At 34.7% G+C, this 23,727-nt stretch overlaps 3 protein-coding genes across 8 annotated transcripts; all 3 read right to left on the bottom strand.

Annotated features, from left to right (window-relative positions):
- LOC21410204 (serine/threonine protein phosphatase 2A 57 kDa regulatory subunit B' theta isoform) lies at positions 1-3,469 on the bottom strand. Of its 3 annotated transcripts, none has more exons than XM_024168139.1 (3): positions 3,271-3,469; positions 1,428-3,103; positions 1-929 (listed from the first exon to the last, which is right to left on the bottom strand). In XM_024168139.1, exons 2-3 carry the CDS (start codon positions 2,643-2,645, stop codon positions 576-578), a joined length of 1,572 nt encoding a protein of 523 aa, XP_024023907.1. In that variant the 5' UTR covers positions 2,646-3,103; positions 3,271-3,469; the 3' UTR covers positions 1-575. The 3 variants fall into 3 exon arrangements, with proteins under 3 accessions (XP_024023907.1, XP_024023908.1, XP_024023909.1); XM_024168140.1 differs by having other exon boundaries at positions 1,428-3,058; XM_024168141.1 differs by lacking the exon at positions 3,271-3,469 and having other exon boundaries at positions 1,428-2,901; positions 3,059-3,072.
- Positions 3,470-4,697: 1,228 nt separating this feature from the next.
- On the bottom strand, positions 4,698-7,861 carry LOC21410203 (serine/threonine protein phosphatase 2A 57 kDa regulatory subunit B' theta isoform). 3 transcript variants are annotated; one of them, XM_024168137.1, is made up of 3 exons: positions 7,748-7,861; positions 6,034-7,633; positions 4,698-5,329 (listed from the first exon to the last, which is right to left on the bottom strand). In XM_024168137.1, exons 2-3 carry the CDS (start codon positions 7,219-7,221, stop codon positions 4,970-4,972), a joined length of 1,548 nt encoding a protein of 515 aa, XP_024023905.1. In that variant the 5' UTR covers positions 7,222-7,633; positions 7,748-7,861; the 3' UTR covers positions 4,698-4,969. The 3 variants fall into 3 exon arrangements, with proteins under 3 accessions (XP_024023905.1, XP_024023906.1, XP_010100283.1); XM_024168138.1 differs by having other exon boundaries at positions 6,034-7,569; XM_010101981.2 differs by having other exon boundaries at positions 6,034-7,563.
- Positions 7,862-12,263: 4,402 nt separating this feature from the next.
- On the bottom strand, positions 12,264-20,093 carry LOC21410202 (probable thimet oligopeptidase). 2 transcript variants are annotated; one of them, XM_010101980.2, is made up of 20 exons: positions 19,906-20,093; positions 19,675-19,796; positions 19,009-19,172; positions 18,198-18,288; positions 17,851-18,030; positions 17,164-17,244; positions 16,913-16,993; positions 16,224-16,316; positions 15,740-15,820; positions 15,492-15,654; positions 15,269-15,389; positions 15,054-15,126; positions 14,563-14,670; positions 14,253-14,350; positions 14,125-14,170; positions 13,934-14,030; positions 13,188-13,261; positions 12,966-13,070; positions 12,775-12,855; positions 12,264-12,638 (listed from the first exon to the last, which is right to left on the bottom strand). In XM_010101980.2, the coding sequence occupies exons 1-20, from the start codon at positions 20,057-20,059 to the stop codon at positions 12,528-12,530; spliced, it is 2,124 nt and encodes a 707-aa protein (XP_010100282.1). In that variant the 5' UTR covers positions 20,060-20,093; the 3' UTR covers positions 12,264-12,527. The 2 variants fall into 2 exon arrangements, with proteins under 2 accessions (XP_010100282.1, XP_024023972.1); XM_024168204.1 differs by lacking the exon at positions 17,164-17,244.
- Positions 20,094-23,727: the final 3,634 nt, after the last annotated feature.

The raw sequence follows: 23,727 nt of genomic DNA, 5'->3' as shown, positions 1-23,727 counted from the left end.
TTGATTTTTGTAAGAAGAAACAAGCAGGAAATATCATCTTTGCCTGTCACAACAAACTAGAAAGAACAATCCACGACAATCAGTCTGGCTTAAAGCCAATAAGGACCTTATTAGTTTATGTATAAAATATTAAACAGGATTTCACACACAACAAAAAAGAATCTCCTAAATAGCTCAATCAACAGGTATTATACTACATAACATAGAAGATTTTAGTTCAAGTATATGGAACTGATTAAAACCGTATATAAGTAAGTAAAGTGCTTGGTGATTGGTGGTTTCGTCATGCCATCTCAAGCATTAGCTATAGAAATATATCCATTCTGGGCAATCTTCTACTCTTACTTGTGGTGTAACCCCCTTATGATATCTGCGCTGATTCAAGAATCCGACTTCATATTTTCAATTAAATGTCTCGTGCATTAAGGCCATGTATAGAAGCATGAACAGCAAATCGTGTGGACAGCAATCGACAAGCATCCGACCTCTCAAAGCAAACCATTCATCTACTTGCTCCCTTGACAACAATAAAAAAAAGAACAACAAATCGAGACTCTTAACTATGGCGAGTATGACTAACTTGAAAGTGTTTCTGTTGGTTTTGAGGTAGGAACAAGAATTGCTTCACCAGCAGCTTTTGATGCAGCAATCTCTTCCAAACGCTTCCACACAGTTTCATGTTTTCTTCTTGTCTCCCCCAGTTTTGATTGGTCCTCCTGAAATTTGCACAAACACTCCTCAAACAGTTCAGGATCAACATCGGAGAAAATCTTGCGGATGTTAAGCGTCAAGCTTTGGACCACTTGGTTCCAGTGATTACGACCATTCTCCAAGGCCGGGAAGATGATGGGAAGTATCACTTTACAGTTTTGTCTAATTAAGTTCTCAATGTGATCATTGTTCCACAAATACAAAGCCCTCTCCGCCACCTGTAGAAGGAAGAAAGCAAAGCTACTTTTTCAGGTTCATGGTAGGAATAACATGTCTAAGAATTGAAAGGAAAAAATAACTCAACTAGTATTTGATTTTGGCATGCAAGTTTTAGTTCAATATTCCATATAGAGAAGTTTCATGTACAATACTGGATTCAGTATTAAATTCCTACTAAGAATAGGCACCTAAGAAGTTTCTTACCATTGCCAGTAGGCTTGGTAAAACGAAAATATATAATGAACAATTGCTCTAAACTCTATAAGTTCTCTTTTAACCTTAGAATTTAACAGATTTTGGGTGAGATACATTTTGCATAATGGAAAAGGTGAAAGTATGAGCATCCAAGTAGATTCTTTAAAACTAAATCCATGACGTTTTCAACCATATTTTAGGATGTTGCCTTCAGCTATTTATAGATTTGATTTGGCTTATAATAGTTCGTGCATGAAATGAAAAAATAAAATAACTGAAGACCATATTTTATATCTCACAACCTGAAAGTGAGAACTGCTCAAGCAACGAGCAATCTGACGAAAAAGGGGTACCATACATCTTTGAAATTCTGCTGGCTGAGTTGCTTCTAGAATTTCCTCCAGTTCACTTAGGAACATAACTTCCTTTGAACTATTAGTAATCGGCCAATACTTCAACAAACCTCTTATGACGGTATCTGCAAGCTTGCAGTCTTTCTCCACGAACTGCGTAATGCAATATGACAACTGCTGATGATACATCGGTAAGCATTTCGGTTTATGAAGGGGAATCAGAGCCCGGACAAGGAATAATTTGTGCTCTTCTTTAAGCGGCAGAGCAAAACCATTGATTATACTTCCCAAAACCTCTAAAAGCTCAGCAATCCCATTATGCTTCTCTGTCTCGAAAATAAAACAGAAGAATATGTTGTTGATCACCTTCCTTATAAACGGGCGATGCACCATGAACTTTCCATATATGCGATGCAATATCGTTTTGAGATACTCCCTTTCCCTAGGATCCTCGGAATCAAACAGATCCAACAACTTGAGAACAAAAGAATGATCAATGTACCTCTTGGCCAACTTTGCATCGGTTTCATGAGATGCAACAAACCTTAGAAAGAATTCATACACAATTTGCAAGTGTGGCCATGCAGGGTCCATTAAACTCTCTTCCTCTTCCAGATCAAAACCTTCCACGACGACCTTATTCTCGCGGGGTTGTGGAGACATTGACCGAAACAAATTCACGGACACCATCTTTATAGCCTCTTGCATGACAGATTCACTGAATTTCCCATTTGCAGAAGTAACATAATCCACCAGCTCAAGCAATGTCTGTCTTTTAATTTCTTTTTCCTTCAGATGCTGAGTCGGGTCGGTGAAGTCAAAGACAACACAACACAAGTTCAGCTTTTTGATAAACAAGTTCTGCTTGTCGGAGCTTGGGACATCCCTAAATGCTGGCAAGGCTTCGTAGGAAGCAGTTACTAAGTTGCCATTTGGCTTTGTATTTGCAACTTGGGCAAGCCTACTTCCATGACTATATCCTAAATTTGAAACAGAATCAAGGCTAGGAAGAGATATACTATTCGCATTTATTGGCCCGGTACTCGCTAGATCACTACTTCTTGAACTGAAAGAAGCATTTGAAGGAGCAGATGAACCCCCAAAGTCAGATTTTTCAGCTGACTTAGATGGCTTCCGTGGAAGCTTACCGAGTATCTGCTTGATCATGACTTACTAATAAATCCAATCAAAGCTCCAAACTTCGAAAAAGCTGCTGCTTCAGAGCAGAAACCGACCCACCAAAGTGAAAAGAACCCCAACTTCACAAAGTGAGAACAAAACCGGAGGCAAAAATCCCATCTCAAACCAATGAAAAAATATTCCTCTTTTTACAAATTTGATGCCCATATGAAGATTAAACAGAACCCAGAAAGTAAAACATCGTAGCCGAAACTTTTAACTTCATGTATCATTCTCCTTTCCTCTAATAAAGCACGGGACTTTTTCTCAGTAACCCAGAACCAGAAGCTTAAAAAATGACACTTTCAACTTCCAAACAAATAAATAAAAACAATTATAACTATGTCAAGGACCTATACTAGAAGAAGCTCCAATCTTGTATCATCTTTTCTTTAAATTACCTGGTTGAAGATCATAATGATCACCAAAAATCAGCAAATCCAAATCTGGGTGTGATCCAAAATGCCAAGATAGAATTTGCCCACCAAAAATAATGCAATAATGAAAGGGACAAAGTGGTGAATTAGTGAAGAAACAAACAGGGCAGTGACCAAAAGCAGAACGAGACTAAAGGAAGAAAAATAAAGAAAAGGACAAAATGCTAGATACTTACCAAGGAAGAGTCGAATTAGTAGAGCTTGAGAGGGCAAAGATCTTTTCTTTTGCTCTTTTTTTTTTTTTTCTTTTGCAAGAGAAAGGGAGAAACAGGACAAGCTGACCAAAACAGCCCTCCTAAGAACAGAACATTCAGACAGTTCGTAAATTAATACGGGTCTCTCTCAGAGAAGATAAAGGAAACGAATATTATAATAAATAATAAGATTAATAAAACAAAAACAAAAGTTGACGAAAGAAAGAGAAAAGGTTTTCTCTCTCTCTCTCTGTAATTTTGTTAAGTGCAAGTTGGAGAGTGGGGAGCCTTTCCTTGCAAATAAAAAAGTTCTTTAAAAAAAACAAGGAAATAAGCCAAAAAAAAAAAAAAGGAGAATTGAATTATGGAATTTCAGTGTAGATAGATAACTCTTTTGTTTGTTTTATGTTTTTGTTTTTAATTTAATTGTAGAAATAACCTTTTCCCCAACGTTAAAGGCATTTACAAGGTCACTACGTTTGCCTTTTGTTATCAAAAATCGCCAACTCATTGCCAACTCATGGGAACGGAATCACAGCCTCTCTTTTTCTCTTTTTCTCTTGATGATCTCTTCTTTTTCTTTTTTTTTTCTTTTTTTTTGTAATATCTTCTTTGCTATCTTATTAAGATAAGTTTTTTAGTTCTCCAAATAAAAGTTAAAAGTTGGTAGTGACATAAACCAAGAAGGAAAAGTACATAAATTAGCACTTCCTTTAACGTGAATTTGATCTTTTTCCAAGAATTTATATTTGGAATTTTTTTTTTTTTTTTTTTTTTCCTTACTCTTTTCCAGAGCCAAAAAAAGGGTAGCATTTGCCAACTGCGACCTGGGATCAGACAATCCAAACTCCATTGATAGCATTACAGCCACGAGCATCTAAGCAAATAATTCAATTAACTCTACAAGTTTTTTTTTTTTTTTTGGGTTACTATTCATTAACCTTGAGGTGTTACAAGCTTGCTTATAATTGATTCAAACAAATTATTTTGCTTGTAGTTGAACAGGTAATGAGATTTTTTTTAACAATCATGTTGCAGTGAAGATGGACATTTCATTGTGTCCCAAAAAGATACTATTACTTATCAAACATATAACATTCTATGTCACTAAGGTTTGGTAGAAACGCTCTGGCCCAGGGGCAGGAACCTTAGAGAAATTCCCATCATTTTCTAGTGGGTTGCTTTCTATGATAGGTACCAACCCGGAAGTCCATGTTTTTAAACGTTAAATATAGTCAAAATCACCTCAAAATAAAGAAAACATGCTAAATATAGTCAAAATCACCTCCAAATAAAGAAAATATGTAAAACTCAACAGGTTCAAACCAACCCTAGTGTAAAATGCTTTCCTCTTTTCTTTTGGTGAGAAATTTAGGGAATGTGGGTATTGCATGCATGACATACCCATATCAGCAAAAGACCTTAGAATAAGATTTGAAGGAAAAAGGATCAACAAAATAATTGGCAATGTAATTTCTGGGATTTTGTTTAGTTATTGGCTAGACTCTTCCCACATGATATGATCTGAAATATTTCTCTCAGCAGGTGAGAAAATAATTGAATGCATAAACATTAAAACCCCCTGAACCAGTCAACCACTCACCACGTCACCAACCCCATCTCAATCAAGAAACAAAAAATGGAGGCCATTGGAACTGTCACCTAGAAACTCCTGCTGCAGCTAAACCGAGGCTGTACTCGGAGGAGCTTTGTAAGGAACGAGCACCGCTTCATTGCTCGTCGCTTTCTTTGAAGCAAGCTCTTCTAGACGTCTCCATGTGGCCTCACGTCTTGCTTTAATCTCTTCTTCCTTCGACTTCTCTTCCTCAAACGTGACCAAGCATTCTTTGAACAGCTCGGGATCAAGATCATGGAAGATCTTACGGACATTTAAGGTCAAGCTATGAACAGCTTGGTTCCAGTGATTCCTAGCATTTTTCTCCAAAGCAGGAAATATTATGGGCAGTATAACATGACAGTTTTGTTTGATCAAGTTCTGAATATGGTCATTGTTCCATAAAAACAAGGCTCTCTCTGCAACCTGAAAGAAAGGAACAAGTTGTGCATTATGTGAGGACTAGGAATCAGCGGTTGAAAAAGGAAGAAGATCCCTTAACTATAGATATCACCAAGGTTGCAACAGTACTAATCAATCAGATAAGACATCTGTCTATTTCTATAGACTGGATTTAGGATGTAAATGTGCGAGTGAGTCTACTACAACACTAAAAGCAAAAATAAAAACAAAAAGAAATAAGAAATAAGAAATAAAAATTTGCTATTGGGTTCAAACAGACTGTTATAAAAGTTGGTCTAATTGGCCAATGGCCATTAGCATCCACTGTGATGAGAATTCAGGCAGAAGTTGAAGAATTTTAGATAATAACAAGCATTTCCATAACAATTTACAGCTTTTACTCCATTTCCTCAACTTGGCTCGATCACTTTGTAAATGCAACTAATTGGTGAGCAGGCAAAATAAAAGAAAAAATGGATAAATGTATGGTACAAGAAACCATGTGCCATAAAGATACATAACAAGAATTTTGCACACCTACTTTAACATTAAGGATTCACATTCCATTGTCACAGAAAGCTTTGTAAAGGTCATAGATGACAATTACAAATGGCATGCTATTATGTTGCAGAATTGAAGATGTCACCGTGAAAGTTCACTCTATGCATAATCAGATGAAAGAATTAAAAAGCAAAGTAATCATTAGAGAATTAAAGAAACCAAATTACCTGAAAGTGAAAGCTGTTCAAACAACGAGCAAGCTGGCGAAACAAGGGCACCATGCAACGCTGGAATTCCGGAGGCTGAGTCGCTTCTAAAACTTCCTCCAACTCACCTAAGAACATGACTTCCTTGTTACTATTGGTGATTGGCCAGTACTTCAACAAACCCCTTATGACTGTATCAGCAAGCTTGCAATCTTTTTCCACAAATTGTGTGATGCAGTAAGATAATTGTTGATGGTACATCACCAAGCATTTCGGTTTGTGCAAGGGGATAAGCACCCGAACAAGAAATAACTTATGCTCTTCTTTCAGAGGCAGAGCAAAACCATTTATAATGCTTCCCAAAATTTCTAGCAGTTCCGCAATACCATTATGCTTCTCAGTCTCGAAGATGAGACGAAAAAAGATGTTGTTGATAGCTTTCCTTATGAATGGTCGATGTACCATAAATTTCCCATAAATGCGGTGCAGGATGGTTTTTAGATACTCCCTTTCTCTAGGATCCTCAGAGTCAAAAAGATCAAGCAACTTGAGAATAAACGAGTGATCAACGTATCTTTTAGCCAATTTCGTGTCGGTATCAGGTGATGCAACAAACCTCAAGAGAAACTCATATACAATTTGCAAATGAGACCATGCTGGATCCATAGAAGGCTCTTCCTCTTCCAAATCAAAACCTTCCACAACTTTGTGCTCGCGCAATTGCGGGGTGAAAGACCTAAACAAATTTGCCGATACCATTTTTATGCCCTCTTGCATAACCGTTTCCGAAAATTTACCATTGGAAGAAGTCAAGTAATCCACTAGCTCCAACAATGTTTGGCGTTTGATCTCCTTTTCTTTGAGGTGCTTGGTTGGGTCAGTGTAATCAAATACAACACAACACAAGTTCAATTTTTTTATTAACAAACTCTGCCTCTCGGAGCTTGGAACATCCCTGAACGCTGGCAATGCTTCGTAAGACGACGACGACACCGGGAAGCCATTAGGCCTCGACTTCACATTCGCAATTCGGGCATTTTTGTTTCCGTTATTCTGACCAACTTCTAAAGCATAATTAGCTCCTAAATTTCCAGACTTTCTAGTCCCTAATTCTCCACTTCTTGAACTGGTGGAAGCACTACTAGAATCACGATTTTCGACACTCTTAGAAGACTTCCGCGGAAGCTTACTAAGAATCTGTTTGAACATACTCAAACTACACAAAAGACCAAGTGCCACTGCCACCCTCTAAAGATTACAACACGAAATCCCAAGATTTTCAGCTACAAAACAATCCATCGAATAAGAAGAGACCCACAAAAAAGATTTCAAAATCCTGAAACCCCATTTCAAGCACAACACTGAAAATGAAAATTCTAAAAAAAAACCCACCAAAGATTTTCCTTTTTTCTTTCTCTATCTTTTCATACACCTCCTGAAAACGAAACAAACCGAGGGGGTTTTGGGAAAAGAAGCAAAACCCACCTTTTTACTGCTCAAGACCAGACCAAACCGGTGCTTTCTTCGATCACAATCTTCGATTTTTCAGTTCTGCCACTAGAAAAATGAAGAAATCAGAATCAATCAATCTTCACCGCTATTCTCTTACGCTTCCAATCTTCTGATAATAAATGAAAATAAAGTACGCAATTAAAGACAAAAAAAAAAATTGAAGCTACAGGGGATTTACAAAAATGGGGGAGAAAAATAAACAAGTGGGGGCTTTGGTAATTACCTCAGCGGAGAAAATCGCGGATTTTGTTATCCTTTTTATTTCTCTTGTTGTTGTTTGTTGACTGAGAAAATATTTTGTTTGATAATGTTTCCTCCTTTTTCTCTATTCAAAGTTTCAAACGTAGCAGGCCTCTTAAAATCCCTTAACCGTGAAAAATATCATCAATTCGCCCGCAAAAATGAAAATATATATCTATCAGTTCGAACGACAACGTTATTATTGTCGTTTTTTTATGCAATTACAATTTTTTCCCCGGAAAACAAAACATACAATTACATACAAGGCTTGGTAATACCAATTCAAGAAATTATCAACAAAATGTGGTTTATTGCAAGTTGCAACTGCTTTGTGAGTTGGGAGGTAAGTTGTTAAAATTAAAAAATCAATGGATAAATTATTAAGGCACGTTTTGTGCACGTCTTTATATTAATGATTTTGATTTATTAGCTAGAACTTTGTGAGAGAACCATTAGTGGAAATTTTTGAATTCAAATTTTTTTTAAGAAGAAAATATTGTAATAAAATTAAAATCATGAGTTTAAATATATTTGTCAAACGAGTCCTAAACCCCCTACTTCAAAAGTAAATCTGTAAATAATCTACCGTTTAGTTCGCTGATTCGAGTTTTTAATTCGAGTTAAGATGTGATTTTATGTAAGAGCTTTTTACTATTGCAAAAAAGTTAGATGTGACTGTTTATGAGAGCTTTTTACTGTAGCAAAACTCGAATTCTAAACTCGAATCGGTAAAATGAACAAGACCTAAAAAGACATCCTTAATTTTTATAGAGAATTTTTGATAAATGTTGAGGAACTTTTTTCTTCTCCATTTTTATTTTTTAAGACTTTAGTTATGTTTGTTTCACAACTCAAATTAAGAATTTGAGTTGTGTATTATAGAGAAAAATATTATAACAAAAATATTGAATTTGAATTTTTATAAGATAAATATTATAACAATATAATTTGAATTGTAAAAAGAACAAGGTTTTGGTTTTATTTTTTGGTTATACTCAGATATTTTTATAGAAGAACAACAAAATACAGTTTTAGAAACAATCCTAACTTTTTTATTAAAAAAAAAAATCCTCTTTCTATTTCTACATTTAAAACAAAACCCATTTTAAAAGGCTATGAAGCTTATTTTCTTCTTTATTTTCTCAAGCTTTTTTTCCCCTTTTAAATGAGGATATTGCTTAGACTTTTCTTTCAGTTTTGTTTTCTTCCACTCATATGTATACTTTTTTCTTTTTTTACTTTTATATTTCTTGTTTCGTTTATACAAGTTCATTGAATTGTTTTCACCTTTTAAAATCCCCAAAAGACGCGACAATTTTGATAAAGTATACTTTTTGGTCTACTAAGTCGGCTAAATCCGACAAAGAAAGCATTTGTTTTCAAAAATGGAATGTGCGATTGTAAAAGTTTAGCAGCTCTTCCAATTATTCACACGAACAAAAACGCGAGAGAGCCCATCGCCAATCTATCTCTTATGATTATACTTGTCCAGCTTAATACTGATGATTTTATCCGTGTTGATCTTATCTTGTTTTTAATTTTTATTTTAATATAATGAAAGAATGTCGATTCTTCTTATTCAATGTCTTTTTTTGTGCTTGCAGTATTTATGATTTCGTTATGTAGTAACGATAAGTCGTGTCATTCTTTTATGGCATGGTTGGTCTAATTTAGTATGTTTAATCTTACGCGGTATTATGAGTGATCTTAATGTTTTAAGTCTTTTTCGTTCTGTCAACTGCGTTTATTCTTCGACTATAATGCTTTTGTCAAATGAGTTTTTTTTAAGCTCGATTATTAATGTGTTGAACAAATTGTTTCTAATTAAGTTATTTTGATATAAAAAATAATAAGAATAATAATAAACTACATACTAAATAAGATTTCAATAATAGAGTCCACTTAAAAATCATCACAATATGAATATGTAGTTAGATTTTGATAAAAAGAAAATTAAACCACATACTAAATACGACTCATTTGTTTAGATTTTCACCTGTTATTTTGAGGATACTTTGAATATGTGTGAAATTTCTGATGGTAATGGCCATTGCTTTTTATGACTATATAAATCTATATTCACAACTCAATTAAGTACCAAGTTGAACAATAATACATTGAAGCAGCAAAATAGTTAGAGACCAACCACTTGACATTTGCAATGGAGCAACAGAGAAAAATGATGCTTGTTGTGTTGACAATGTTGTCGTTGGTTGTGGTGACCAAAGCAGCTCCGCCTCTGAGATTCATCTCTGGTCATAATTGATGTTTGGTTTATGAATTTATAATCATAATTCAGAATTATTTTTTATTTACGTGTATTTTTTATGAAAAAAATACTGTAATAAATTACGAATTATAATTAAAATCATAGCACGAATATATTAACTAAACGCGAATTTATAATCATAATTCAGAATTATTTTTTATTTACGTGTATTTTTTATAGAAAAAAATACTGTAATAAATCACGAATTATAATTAAAATCATAGCACGAATATACTAACTAAACGCACTAATAGTTCCATGTAATATGCAAACATGGGGAATTTTTTGCAGAGCGCATATGGGCCCGATTCTTGCCTCTTTTCATTGTCTCAAGGGAGACATTTGTGCCTGCGTTGGAGCTCCGGGCCCTTGAGCAGAGAAACAGATTACATGAACCTATGTACCTTTAAGATTGTTTATTTTCCTTTAAATAAAAATATCAAATAAAAGTTTATTTTATATTGTGTTTATGTTCACCTCTCTCTTTGTGCAAATATTTTTTAGTGTGGACATTATAAAAAAAATAAAAAAATAAAAATTAGAGAGAAATTTTATTGAATAAGGGCATAAGTATATATTTCATCAATTGTTAAGTTTGGGTGCAACTACAATATTTCTTATGAAGTGGATTGTAACTGAAATTTAACCAACTTTTTCAATTAGAATTTTAAGTTTTCAAGAGGGATGTAGAGGCAAATGGCCCCTTTTTGAAGGATTGTTTTAATAAATGGCCAAAGTTTTGTAAATTAGCAAAACGATCCCTTTTTTTAAAATTAACTTAGTGGATAATCATTGGTCGGCATAGACTTATCACTTATTAATTTAGTGGTCAGTTATTAATTGACTAATTTATCGTTAATTAACTTAACAGTGATAGCTTTAAACCTATTAATTCGATACTTCTTTACTATTAATCAATATCAGTTAATAATTAACTAAAATCAATTAGTAATTAATCAAATTCAATCAATAAATTACAATAATAAACTATTAGTAAATTAATAATGAATCAGTCAATCATTAATTGACCGTAAGTCCGTCATTGATTGACTATTATAGAAAAACGACAATTTTCTTAAAATTAAAAAGTTTGGCCATTTATTTAAAAATAAAAATGTCGGCCATTTATCAAAAATGGTAGAAAAAAAAAAGTCATTTAACTAAATTTTCCTTTTTGGGATGTGAGTAACGGATATCGCTTAAGCCTAACTTTGTGATCTATATTTTGTCTCGTAGGTGTCAACCTATTGCAAAAGTGGCATTTACGTGCCAAATAGACCGCAACAAATAATTATATTTTCGTGACAAAATAAACAACGTTTGTGTGCTCCAATCAAGAAAAGAACCTCGAGCCTTTTGTTACGTAGAAGGAGAAAATTGATTTTATAGGAAGTCGATCTCCCTCTCTTTTTAAGCAACTAGCTCCAGAAGTCATGAATTTGGTAATGAAAAGGAATTTACGTCTAACTACGGGGAGAACATGAAAACAAGCGCCAAACAACAACCAAGACTTTACATATATCCTTATAAAATTCCAATATCATATAAATACACCAAGCTTGACGTCCATGAAGTTGAGAGACTGGTAATTACAGACCGAGCCATTTTTTGGGAATTCTTTTATTCTTTTAAACTTGTCCAGATATTATGAAAAGATCAAAAGATTTGAGATTTTCTTTGTTTCCTCTGCGAATGATATTATCTGTTACAAATGAGTAATACTAAAGACACCAACTTAAATCCCAACTTTTGTACACCAACTGATGTGCAATGTACCAACATGAGCCGCTCAAAGGAGGAGAATATCGATAACAAAAATTAGTGTCACGCCCCAAAAGCAGACGTGGTTATGACTTATTATTTTGCCCAAACTTATTTATAGTTTGGATTTATTCGCAGTTAATCAATCTTTTCTACTTTGACCACCAAATAAAATTGTCCATATTGAATAACGAAACATGGATAAATTGACCTCCCAAACAGCGTGGCACAAAATAACTTCCAAACAAGAGAGGGAAATCTCGTATTACCTATGTCATCTTTAAACTTTCAACTGAAGGAATATAGGACTTTGTTTATATGTGAATTTCTATTCAAATGTAGGACTTCCATGGAACACTAACTGCCCATAACAACATATAAGAATTATGGAGTAGGAAGGTCTTTTAAGAAAATGACACACGCAAGCAGAAAAGGGTAAGAAGTTACAAGAGGAAGGTGTTTCGAATCGTGTAGACAGGATAATTAATACAAAAATAATGTTACTTTGATAAATTATGTGATCCACCAAAAATGTAATGCCATAGGGCAACGTAACTTTAAAAAATTATTGCTTTCATCAATAAATAAGAAGATTCAGGAACCAAAACCAAGAACCGAGCAGGAAAAATTTATAGAGTAGGGGCTACATACAAGAAGTGTGAATCTGATCCCCCAGATACCAAAGTCGCAGAATGCCAAGTGAAGGGAAAGTGAAGGATGAAAGCTTCTGCAATCACAAACTGTATTCAGCTCTGGCGTCAACAAAGGCTTGAATAGATGGTTCTCTCCCAAGAAAATCTGACAGGACTTCAATGGGTTCTTTTGATCCACCAGGGACCAATACCTTCAAGTTATTGGTAAAATCCCAGAACTAAAAGTTAGAAATGAACATAGGCCGACTCTTACAAGCATAACTTTCATTCTGTACCGGTTTTTGCAGTAAACAAGTATCAAAAGTGTGATTAAGAGCAAAGTTTTACCTTGTTCCTGAACTGCATGCCAACATACTGATTCAAAAGGCTACCACGAAACTTTGAAGAAAATATATCAGTTGCAAAAACCTGTAAGTTTTGACGCACCGGTAAACAAATTATAAAGTTCAGATGGAGTATGTGTTGCTCAGAAAGACGTGAATGACATGACTATTTCATGTAGTATTGAAGAGACGAACCTCGCTCCAAATACGACTATAACACGCAGCTTCATAACCAATAGCACTACAAGGAAAACGTGAAGCTGGATTTGAACCTTCCAACACTGGCAAACCTAACAAAATCTGCACCAGTAATTATTAAAAAAAAAAAATCAAATGAACAAACTAAAAGAAAGAGACTGCAAAAGATTCATAATTCCTCACAAGTACAATTTGATAAAGAAATTGCTATAGATGTACCTTCGGATGAAGATGCTTGAATAACTCAACACTATCGACATTGTCAGCAGAATGTATAATTTGATCAAAGAGACCTAACATAAGAGATAATTTTAAGTCATGTAGGAGCCAAGAAGAAAACTATTCAGTAACATGGTTGTAATCAGGTGCATAATACAATAATGGTTTTTCCAGAAGAAGCAGAAGCACACACCAAAAAATAAAAAAATAAAAAATAAAAAAGCACGAATATGTTGGAACTCATGGTGTTACGGTGCATGATAAAATATGCTAACAGTCTATTGTGCCAACATGACAAAACCGCATCGATCAGAGCCAAAGTGCACACATCCTCATCAGTCATCATATTGTTTCACGTGTTAATGCGCACCCTGTAAACTAAAAAGAGCTTAAAAGTAAAGGACCAGCCCCACAAATGATAGCATACACCTGGAAATCCCTTATTCTTCATTGTCCCACCCAGGTTCTATTGAACTCCATTTCCTTAATAAACCTAAATATTAGATACCAAAAACTCCAACCACTATGGCTGCATTTACCCAATTTATCTAGTAAATAAAACCTATCGTAACATTCTAATTCTGTCATGTAATTGCCACAGAGAGGCATCATATTTATGGCGAAATCATAAAACCAAGATCAAGCTGAACTAGATTAATGGGTTAGCAATCCAATAAAAGTTTTGAAACCTGCAAGAATCAATCTACCATTCCAGTTGGAAATATCTGAATGGTCAAAGGACTTACAATAAAGAATTTCTTGCTTCAATTTGAGGGCAGAAAATGAATATCTCCATCTTTTAAGCGATTTACATGTTTCATCCTTTATGGGCCTTGTTATATCCTTAAAGTCACCAAAATCAGAAAATTATACGGCTGATGTAATTGAACTTAGTGGCATTAGAGGGAAGAAAAGAGGAGGGTAAATTAATCCTCACCTGATAGAAGCCAGATATCAACTTCAAAGAAGAAATCTCGTAACACCTAAAATTTTCGTAACACTTTAATAAAGGGAGAATGTGGTTTAATCCAATCAGTAAAATAAAGAGAATGATCCGTGAGTTACCAGTTCTCTAGCACCTGAGCAGGGACCTCAACAAAATCTGGATCATAGCCCAGGCCAGAAAATCTCACAAAAGATGCACGATTGCATATGTGTTGAACCTAAAAGAAAACAATTAAAGCCGGGTGTTATATGTCACATCACCATAACCATAAGAAGATGTTTCTATGTCATGGTGAAATCTCACGGAAACAATTTGCAAGGTAAAATAACTTCAGTGAGAAGATAATACAACTTTTTCTTCCAGGACACATGGAAAGGAAATAATCCAAGTTTTGCTTCCAGGACATGTGAAAAAGGAAATATAACATACCACGTGGCCAAACTCATGAAAGAAATTAACCACTTCAGAGAATCGTAACAACCCAGGTTGTCCTTCCTCGTCCTTTTGAAATTGAGATAATAACAACACCACGGGGATCTGGTCGCAGAAACAAACAATAAATAAATTACAATTGGATTGGCTAAAATAGGATGATAGAATATTCATGATGTATGCAAATTATGAACATGACAACTGAAGAGCTGACAGGCACACAATGATCATGATGCAATATGGAACATATACTGAAATCACCACACGAACTCAAAAGAAAAATCTCACTCTAACACACAAAATAAGACCATGACGCAAGAAGGGTCCTTTAACACTATAAAACGTGGGGGAGGAGCCCACATTTGGAAAGGAGAAGATCACCGATGGACAAATTCTCTACGCTATTAGCAAAAAGGGAAAAATTCAGTGGCCACAAAGTACAAAACTTTTACTTTCCATGTGGACTTTTATAGTTTGAAAGCACAAACCTGACGTGCACTGTTGGGTGATAATGCACCATTTTGAAGACCCACAACACAGGTGTGATTATATTTTCCTTCTCTGTTCAAAGAAACAACATCAGTTGATTTCCATCAAACTTGGGTCACTACTTTTGTACACACACAAAAAACAATATACATATATAAATAAACAAAATGAAAATGAGTGCACTGAATAAAATGAAAAATGAGTGCTCTTGGACCTTGTGTACATATCAAGGTAGGAATAGCCCATGAGTTCACCAGAACCTGATTCAAGAACTGAAAATACACGGACATCAGAATGCCAAACTTCAGAATCATCAATTTCCTCAAACCTTAAACCTGCATAAAATAAAGGTAGAAGTAACAGTTTTAGTAACATAAGGAACAAAGTGAATAATAAAATATGGGGAACTATAAACAATATGAAGACTATGTGATTACCAAATAGGTCTTGGACTATTTTGAAAATCCCAGGTAAAACCAAATTGACAGGAAAGTATTGCTTAAGATCCCCAAAGTCTAAATCAAACTCTTGCTGTTGAACCTTCTTCACATAGTAAGGTAAATCCTCAATTCCGAATGGAAGCTCTCCTTCCTCTTTCTTCTGATTTCACATAAGACTTAAATGAATGAAGAACAGAACAAAGCCAATGGATTGGAAATCATATAGCATATGCTAGATATCTAACCTTTAAGTCCTTCAACATCTTGAGTTCCTTAGCGGCCAAGTCATTCAAACTGCTGGAGATGTCCTCTAAGAACTCAAAAACCTGGAAATACATCACAAAGACTTTCAGCTACGTGAAGTTTTGAAGCAAAAGAACTTATTCAACCTCTCATTGATTTTTAGGTTTCAAAAGTTTTACTTTGGAAATGGGATCCTGATGGAAAAATTAATCTCGAATGCAACATGTGAACAAGGACAGGTTAACGTGAGGATCCTCCAACACATTCTTGAAGCTGCAGATAAGTTAGAGAAAAATACGACCATGCAATTGGTTGATCCATCACTTTGATTGCTTAATCACTGCCTAACCCATAAACGAGAAATATAAATTTTAAAAAGAGCAAAAATAGGAAGAACTGTGAAAATTTTTCTATAGTTTTATCCCTTTTTTGTAAAGTTACCATTATACATATCATGAGGACAAGAAATGGTAGCGCTAAACAAACCTTTGATGGTGTCTTTGCCATTCTAAGATCAACAGCATAATCAGCATAATTTGAATAACCCAGTAAGCGAGCAAACTTATGGCGCAGCTGAACCTAAATCAAGGTAATATAAATAGCAATTAATTTTTGTACACTTTCATTCAGTATAGTATCCCTGTAAATCATAAGAACTGAAAGTGGAAAAGAAGTCAATCTTAAGGTACAAAACAATGATTGTTAATCAACTTTTACAAAAATATGCTAAGGAAAGGGTTGAGCTAAAAACCATTGTACACTCAGTAAAAGTATCTATGAGTGCTCCCAAGTTCTACCAGTTACACTTCACACTTTCTCGATATTAAATAGCCTAAAGTTGCCAACTGAAAACAAAAATACTAACATTGTGCTATTGAATTCTTTCTCATATTCAAAAAAGGAGAGAGAGAGAGAACTTGCATTTATATATCTGTGCAAGTTAAACAGTTTCAAGTTAATAGGATTCGGTGCTGAAAATAGTTATTTGTTTCAACTGGAAAACAAGGGAATATCTCAAAACCAGTACGAAATTAATAATAGTTAGTTATGACAGAGAGCATATATTCAAAAATATTATATATATATATATATATATGTATATATATTCTGTAAAAGGTAGAATTGATCTAATAAATATGTGGAGAAGAGGGGGGGAAACAAAATAAAAAGTTTACCAGATCTTCTAAGACAGAAAGGTTGACTTCTCCGCATCTCTTACTATATGCCACCGCTACCATCTTTCTTGTTTTTCCCACCTTAATACACCAAAAAAAAACAAAAAAAAAACAAAAAAAAACAAAAATGAAAAATGAAAAAACTGAAGTATATCAATATCTGCTCACAACTATTAAACAACGTCATTGCAGTAAGAAACTTGACCTGATTCATTTTACAGATACTTGAACACAACTATACAACAGCATACCTTACAAAGTTCTAGTACTACTGCAACATGATTACTCTTCAAACTGACCTTGAATTTACCATTTGCAGTCTTGTTTAAGGTCTGCACAGGAGTAAATCCATCCAGAAAAGTAAACTATTAATACTTTTAAACTTTGAAATTGAGTTGATCTACAATGATGATGATCTGACATTACTTTTACATGGATATCTCTAATATATTCCAAGGTTATTGAAGCTTAAACTATTTAGGCCACTTTCATTTGCTTTTCTGGCCATACTTCAATCTCAAACTATCTTCATAGGTAAGAATGGCTAGCTCAAGTTTAACTCATTCAGGAATTTGCGTTATCTTTTTGGCCAGACTTCAACCTCAAACAATCTTCATAGAAAAGAATTGGCAAATTCAAAAGCTTCGTGTACATCAGGGGCTCTTTAACATCCACGTAACTATATGCATGACTATCTCCCTCTCTATGCAAGAAGAATATTGACTTTACAACACATCATAAAATGATCTACTGGCAATAAAAAAATAAAAAAAAAAATAAAAACCTAGAAGCTAAATCGACTGTGGCAGCAAAGAAACTGATAAATTTCTGCAGAAGGAAGAGAGAGATTATCAGTTCTCCCTTCTAAACTTGGGAAGGTGCCATGTCAAGAAGGTTTGCTTAATAATAATAAACAAGAGGAAAAGAGATTACTGCACCTTAAGAAACTCTAAAGGTAACCCAGCTAGCTCAGCCTCACTGAAGAGAAGAAAGGAATTGTCATCGTTCAAGTTTTGGATATATTGAAAGCTAAGGTTATCAATTTGTGTTCTCAACCGCTGCATTTCCTCCCTCTTGGTTGAAGTAAGGTTCAAGCCGTTTCGCTCAAAATCTCTCATCTGTCACTGATCAGGAAATAATCAATATACAGTTTTCTTTTTCAAGCTTAAAATAGAAAGAACTATCAGAATACATAACCTCAGAAAAGAAATTTTAGTTGCGTAATCAACAGTTTCATTGGAGGATCATATGCTCAATATGGTCAATGGTCAGACTTTGCTCTTACCAGGCAGAGGGCATAGCGCTTTGCTTCAGCACTCATCAATTCCCCCTTTGACACAAAAGCTTTGACAACACGATATACATCTTCACGCTTTCTGAACAATTTTGAACATTATGATGTTATTTCAATCCTATTCTTCGCAGAGCAAGTTGAAGATTTTACTTCACTTTGGTTATCCTCCAGATATTTGCATGAAACTTCAAGTTAAATGTCATTGCGTAAAAAGTAAATAAAAGATGGACCATTGCACAATGCACATATGAAAAAGCCTCTAGTATTCTATAACAAAATCTCAACAAAATAGGCTGTCCCTAACATAGGCTATGAACCACAAAATCTTGATGCCTTTATCCTAAAAGGCAATGCACCATGCCCATATTGATGCAGACCCTTCCTATTATTTGCTGATATCAAATAAACTCTAGACGGTCATAAATTTTACAGCACAATACTTCATTATATTCCGGCGAAGTACTTGCTCCCATATGCTATTTCTTTGAATACTACTTTAAACAAACTAAGTGAATATGTTATGCCACTTCAACTACAGCTATAGCATTCATAACTAGCGTATAATTCAGGCCACTAGCACATGACTGGCTCATTGACAGGTGAATCAAGTAACGGTATTACCTTGACACTCAAGAAATACTCAATTTTTTTCTTATTTTAATGCGTGCCCCTCAAAAGGTTCTCTCTTTACTGTTTAAAATTATCATATGGCAGTGGCCCACTAACTCTGCAAGAGGTAAACGAGGAGGAAATGAGCAGAAAGTGTAAAGATTAACAAACACAAAGTAGTATTTAATGAAACCTGCACATTAGAACGTGGGCATCTAATCTCCTCTCTGCTTCAGCACTTGCTTTGCGAACATCGTCTGAAGCAGCTACTAACTTTGGAAAAACACAAGATTGGACCAAGGGAAACTGTTGTCCCTCTAATTCCGCTAGAGGGAATATGGAATTTGTATAGGTGACCTGCAGAAAGGGACAGTCAAAAAAAGAAAAGCAACCAAGAACAAACAAAGAAGTTTTTTTTTTACTTTTTTCTTTTTTGGTTTCAACGTCACTGTACTGACTTTTTTCTTTATTTCTTGACAAAAGAGAACTATAAGATGTCCATACACCAATAAAGAAAGAAAGATGTGCGGAATGAAATTTCTTTTCATTTCTAGTACTGGGAATATGTGTGTCAAATAACAGAACAATTGTGTACTGACTCTATATCTGTCATTTGGAAAGTGAGCATAGAATTGCTTCAAAGAACCAAAAGAATGAGTTACTTCACGGCCAAGCCAGAGATCAGAAGTAAAAGAAAAGCTCTCCGATCCCATAAATGACGAAAATCCCAATCAAATCACAGACTTTGCAAAACCATTACTATACGCACAGTAATGAGATAAACTCAATCGTACAACACACAAATACAAGCTAAACACTCGATTTCATATCAAAAAATGTATAAATTTGGTTTCAGTACCTTTTCAAGAGGCACCGAAGCAACTGCATCGTGAATCTCCTTTGACTTTGCAATAATTTGGTCTGCCAATTTCAGAATCTCCAGCGCCGACAAATTTACACGAACCTTAGAGCCAGGAAGATCTGGAAAACACACGCGCGAATTTAGGACCAAATGACAACCGAATCGGAAGATTGGCCGCGTTTAGACAGGAGGAGAAGAAAACGAGAAGCTCGGGGAAAAAGACAAAACCTTTCTTCTTCTTGTTTTGCTTGCGGGAGTTGTAAACTTTGATTCCGAAGTTGACGGCGAGAACGAGGATCGCGGCGGCTCCGGTGAGAGCCAGAACGCTCCGTTCTCCCTTCTGTTTAGGCATTTTCTCTCGGTTTCCTTCAGTTTCCGCCATTTTTTTCTAGCTCGCCAAACGGCAATTGCGAGGGAAATTTTGTAGCTCAAGGCGGAAAAAGAAAGGCCATTGACCTATTTATATGCCAAACAAAATAATTCGATATTTAAAATTCAAATAAAAAAACGAAAAATAATATAAAAACAATAATGTCAGAGAGCTGTCCCTACCTACTGTCTTCAACTGACTCATCGCAATCAAGGCCGGGACAGCTACTCTTTGTTGCTTCAGATTTGGATTAGAAATGGACTGGGCTCAAATATTGGCCTCTCCCAAAGAATTTTTTATTTTCTTTGTTTTATATACCATTTTTTTTTTAAGTAGATGTTTATTCATAAATTTAAAATTATTTTTAATTTATGTGTATTTTTTATAAAAAAAAAATAGTATAATGAATCACGAATTATGATTCAAATTATGGCACGAATTCACTAACTAAACGCATTCACTTTTTTTTTGAAGAATACTATTTAAAGAATACTATTTAAAAAAAAAAGCATAGCTCCATCAAAAAAAAAAAAAAAAAACCTTAAGTTTGGGTTCATGTTACTAATGGTGGAGCTTTCAGTTATGTGTGACATAAATTTTCTAATTAAAAATCAATAAAATGCGGCATAAATCTGAGTTATGAAAAAGTTACAATATAGATGCAAAAGCATGTAAAAGTTATGATGTGTCACCTAATTTTCTCCTCGAAGAAAATGCTTTGGTAGTATGTTACACACCAAAGATTCTCATATAGAAGACTACACCGGAAAATATGATAAGTAGTAGTTTAGGCTTCGTTTATTTCACCATTTCGAGTTTTTAGTTTTAGGTTTTTACAGTAAAAAGCTCTCAAAAAATATCACATCTAACTTTTTTCTGCTACAGTGAAAAATTCTCAGAAAATGTCACATCTCAGCTCGAATTGAAAACTCGAATCCGCAAAGTGAACAAGTTATAAACTCTCAGGTATCCTTTCCAAGTCGAATTTTCAAGGAGACTTCACAGAATAAGAAAAATGTATCCTGCTATTATTCTATGGCTCTAAACTTCATAATTACAAAAAACAATAATGTCAGAGAGCTGTCCCTACCTACTGTCTTCAACTGACTCATCGCAATCAAGGCCGGGACAGCTACTCTTTGTTGCTTCAGATTTGGATTAGAAATGGACTGGGCTCAAATATTGGCCTCTCCCAAAGAATTTTTTATTTTCTTTGTTTTATATACCATTTTTTTTTAAGTAGATGTTTATTCATAAATTTAAAATTATTTTTAATTTATGTGTATGTTTTATAAAAAAAAATAGTGTAATGAACCACGAATTATGATTCGAATCATGGCACGAATTCACCAACCAAACGCATTCACTTTTTTTTTTGAAGAATACTATTTAAAAAAAAAAAGCATAGCTCCATCAAAAAAAAAAAAAAAAAACCTTAAGTTTGGGTTCATGTTACTAATGGTGGAGCTTTCAGTTATGTGTGACATAAATTTTCTAATTAAAAATCAATAAAATGCGGCATAAATCTGAGTTATGAAAAAGTTACAATATAGATGCAAAAGCATGTAAAAGTTATGATGTGTCACCTAATTTTCTCCTCGAAGAAAATGCTTTGGTAGTATGTTACACACCAAAGATTCTCATATAGAAGACTACACCGGAAAATATGATAAGTAGTAGTTTAGGCTTCGTTTATTTCACCATTTCGAGTTTTTAGTTTTAGGTTTTTACAGTAAAAAGCTCTCAAAAAATATCACATCTAACTTTTTTCTGCTACAGTGAAAAATTCTCAGAAAATGTCACATCTCAGCTCGAATTGAAAACTCGAATTCGCAAAGTGAACAAGTTATAAACTCTCAAGTATCCTTTCCAAGTCGAATTTTCAAGGAGACTTCACAGAATAAGAAAAATGTATCCTGCTATTATTCTATGGCTCTAAACTTTATAATTACACCACAATTTTGTCATCAAACAATGTATTTAAATTCAATGAATCAGATCAAATTCTAACAAGTTGTGAGTAGTTCTACTCTTTTTAAGGTAAAGCACTACTGATTCTCTTTTTGTTTTTAGGCCCTTGTTTTTATTCCACAAGGGGAAAGCAAATGAAGGTGGTTTGGTGCTTTATTGAGAGCTGTTGATGTTCAAAATGCTGACCAGCTTTTGGTGAATGGTAGTTGGTAGGGAGCAAATTGTTAAGTTTGTGAAAAATAGGAGTTTTTCAAAACTTGAAGATGCGTCAAGGGGGCTCTCAATAAAAATAAAAATAAAAAGAAAGAAAAAAAAAGTTTGGTTTTCCACGTTCCTGCCTTAAGGATTAGGCGAAAAAGACAACTCAAGTTTCAATTTTATTCAAGTTCACGTTCTTTTAAGTTTCAACTTTATTCAATTTTACTCAACTTTATTCAAGTTCTAACTTCAACTCAAGTTATAACTCAAATTCAACTCAAAAACTACACTCAAGTTACACTCCAAAAGAACAACCCCTTTATATTTAAAATGGTGTTTAATCAGTTTGACATCATTTTAAAAATTTAAAATATGTTTTGACTATATTTTATTTGATATTTAGATCTATTAAATGACATGTCATAATGTGATTGGTTAGATACTAATTAAAATATTAAAAATTAGTCTGGTGATTTAAGTTCAATTCACATTGCTACATAAACTTAAAAGTCATTTATGATGCAACTCTTTATTAATGAGTTATTGCCATTTATTTTGTTGATCAGTAGCTACTTCAGTTGCTTAGATGGCATCCATAAGTAGGTCTAATGCATTTAGATTGAGCGTGCCATTAGAGTGCACCTACCAATTGTGTGCATGTTTTTTTTCCTTATTCGATATGTATATCAAAAGAAAAATTGAATTATAAGTGAGTTTAACTACGTCATCGTATGCCAACTCACTTTCTAACTTTCTTTCTTCCTCTCTCTTCGAGCGATTCTCCTTCTATCGCTAGGGTTGCGACTTTTGTTTTTCCTCCTTGGGGCCGAAGTCGGCACCGCCATTTGGCTAGCCTCCGGATCTCCGGCCCTAGAGAAGGAGTCTTGGGCTTCATGGTGAGGGTCGTAATAATGGAGCCTGTCTTGTGATCTACGGAGTCGCAATGTTGCAAGACTGAGGGAATGGGCTGTCGAATATTTGAACACTGTTTTTGGTTGCATGGGAAGTTCGGTGGCTCTGCTACTCGTGGGTTTCGACCCTCTCATCACGACAATTATGGAGTTGGTGGAGGTGCGTGGAAGGATGCGGGGTGCCGAGTGGTGACGATTGCCTGTACAAAGCTTGTGGATACTTCGGTTGGTCTGTGCTTTATGGGTTTTGGTCCCCGGGTGTAGTGATAGGCTGGGCGAAACGCTTGCTTTGTTCGGTGGCCGTCGGCATCAATGTGTGAGTCTCCTTTGCCGGCGTGGTGGTAGTGCTCTTTCTAAGGTGTTTCTGGCTCCTTGCAACACTATTTCTCATGGTTCTTTTGATTGCATCGATGGGTTTGTGGTCAGTGGCTTTTTCTGCGTAGCAGGGGCTTTTTTCATTAGTTGTTTGTGTTCAATAAAGGACGTGTGTCTGTCACTGTTGTGTTCTAATTTTAGTTTTTATCGTGTAATAACAGATATGATTTATCCACTATCTGATCTTGTGTATGTGTCTAATCCATTAGAGTTATTTCTCTACGG

This window comes from Morus notabilis, unplaced genomic scaffold (genome assembly GCF_000414095.1).
Source record: "Morus notabilis unplaced genomic scaffold, ASM41409v2 Scaffold99, whole genome shotgun sequence".
NCBI classification, from domain to species: domain Eukaryota; kingdom Viridiplantae; phylum Streptophyta; class Magnoliopsida; order Rosales; family Moraceae; genus Morus; species Morus notabilis.
The sequence above is the reverse complement of the archived record's forward strand: the minus strand, read 5'-3'. Positions and strand labels throughout refer to the sequence as shown.

Bases quoted from the DNA above. Each gene is read 5' to 3' on its own strand.
- LOC21410203 (XM_024168137.1), bottom strand. From the start codon at position 7,221: ATGTTCAAACAGATTCTTAGTAAGCTTCCGCGGAAGTCTTCTAAGAGT. The intron at 5,330-6,033 runs GTAATTTGGTTT...CCTTTCTTTCAG, and splicing joins TGAACAGCTTTCACTTTCAG to GTTGCAGAGAGAGCCTTGTT.
- LOC21410204 (XM_024168139.1), bottom strand. From the start codon at position 2,645: ATGATCAAGCAGATACTCGGTAAGCTTCCACGGAAGCCATCTAAGTCA. The intron at 930-1,427 runs GTTGTGAGATAT...TTCCTTCTACAG, and splicing joins TGAGCAGTTCTCACTTTCAG to GTGGCGGAGAGGGCTTTGTA.
- LOC21410202 (XM_010101980.2), bottom strand. From the start codon at position 20,059: ATGGCGGAAACTGAAGGAAACCGAGAGAAAATGCCTAAACAGAAGGGA. The intron at 16,994-17,163 runs GTATGCTGTTGT...TGGTGTATTAAG, and splicing joins TAGTACTAGAACTTTGTAAG to GTGGGAAAAACAAGAAAGAT. The intron at 15,127-15,268 runs GTCCAAGAGCAC...TTCTTTGAACAG, and splicing joins TACCTTGATATGTACACAAG to AGAAGGAAAATATAATCACA.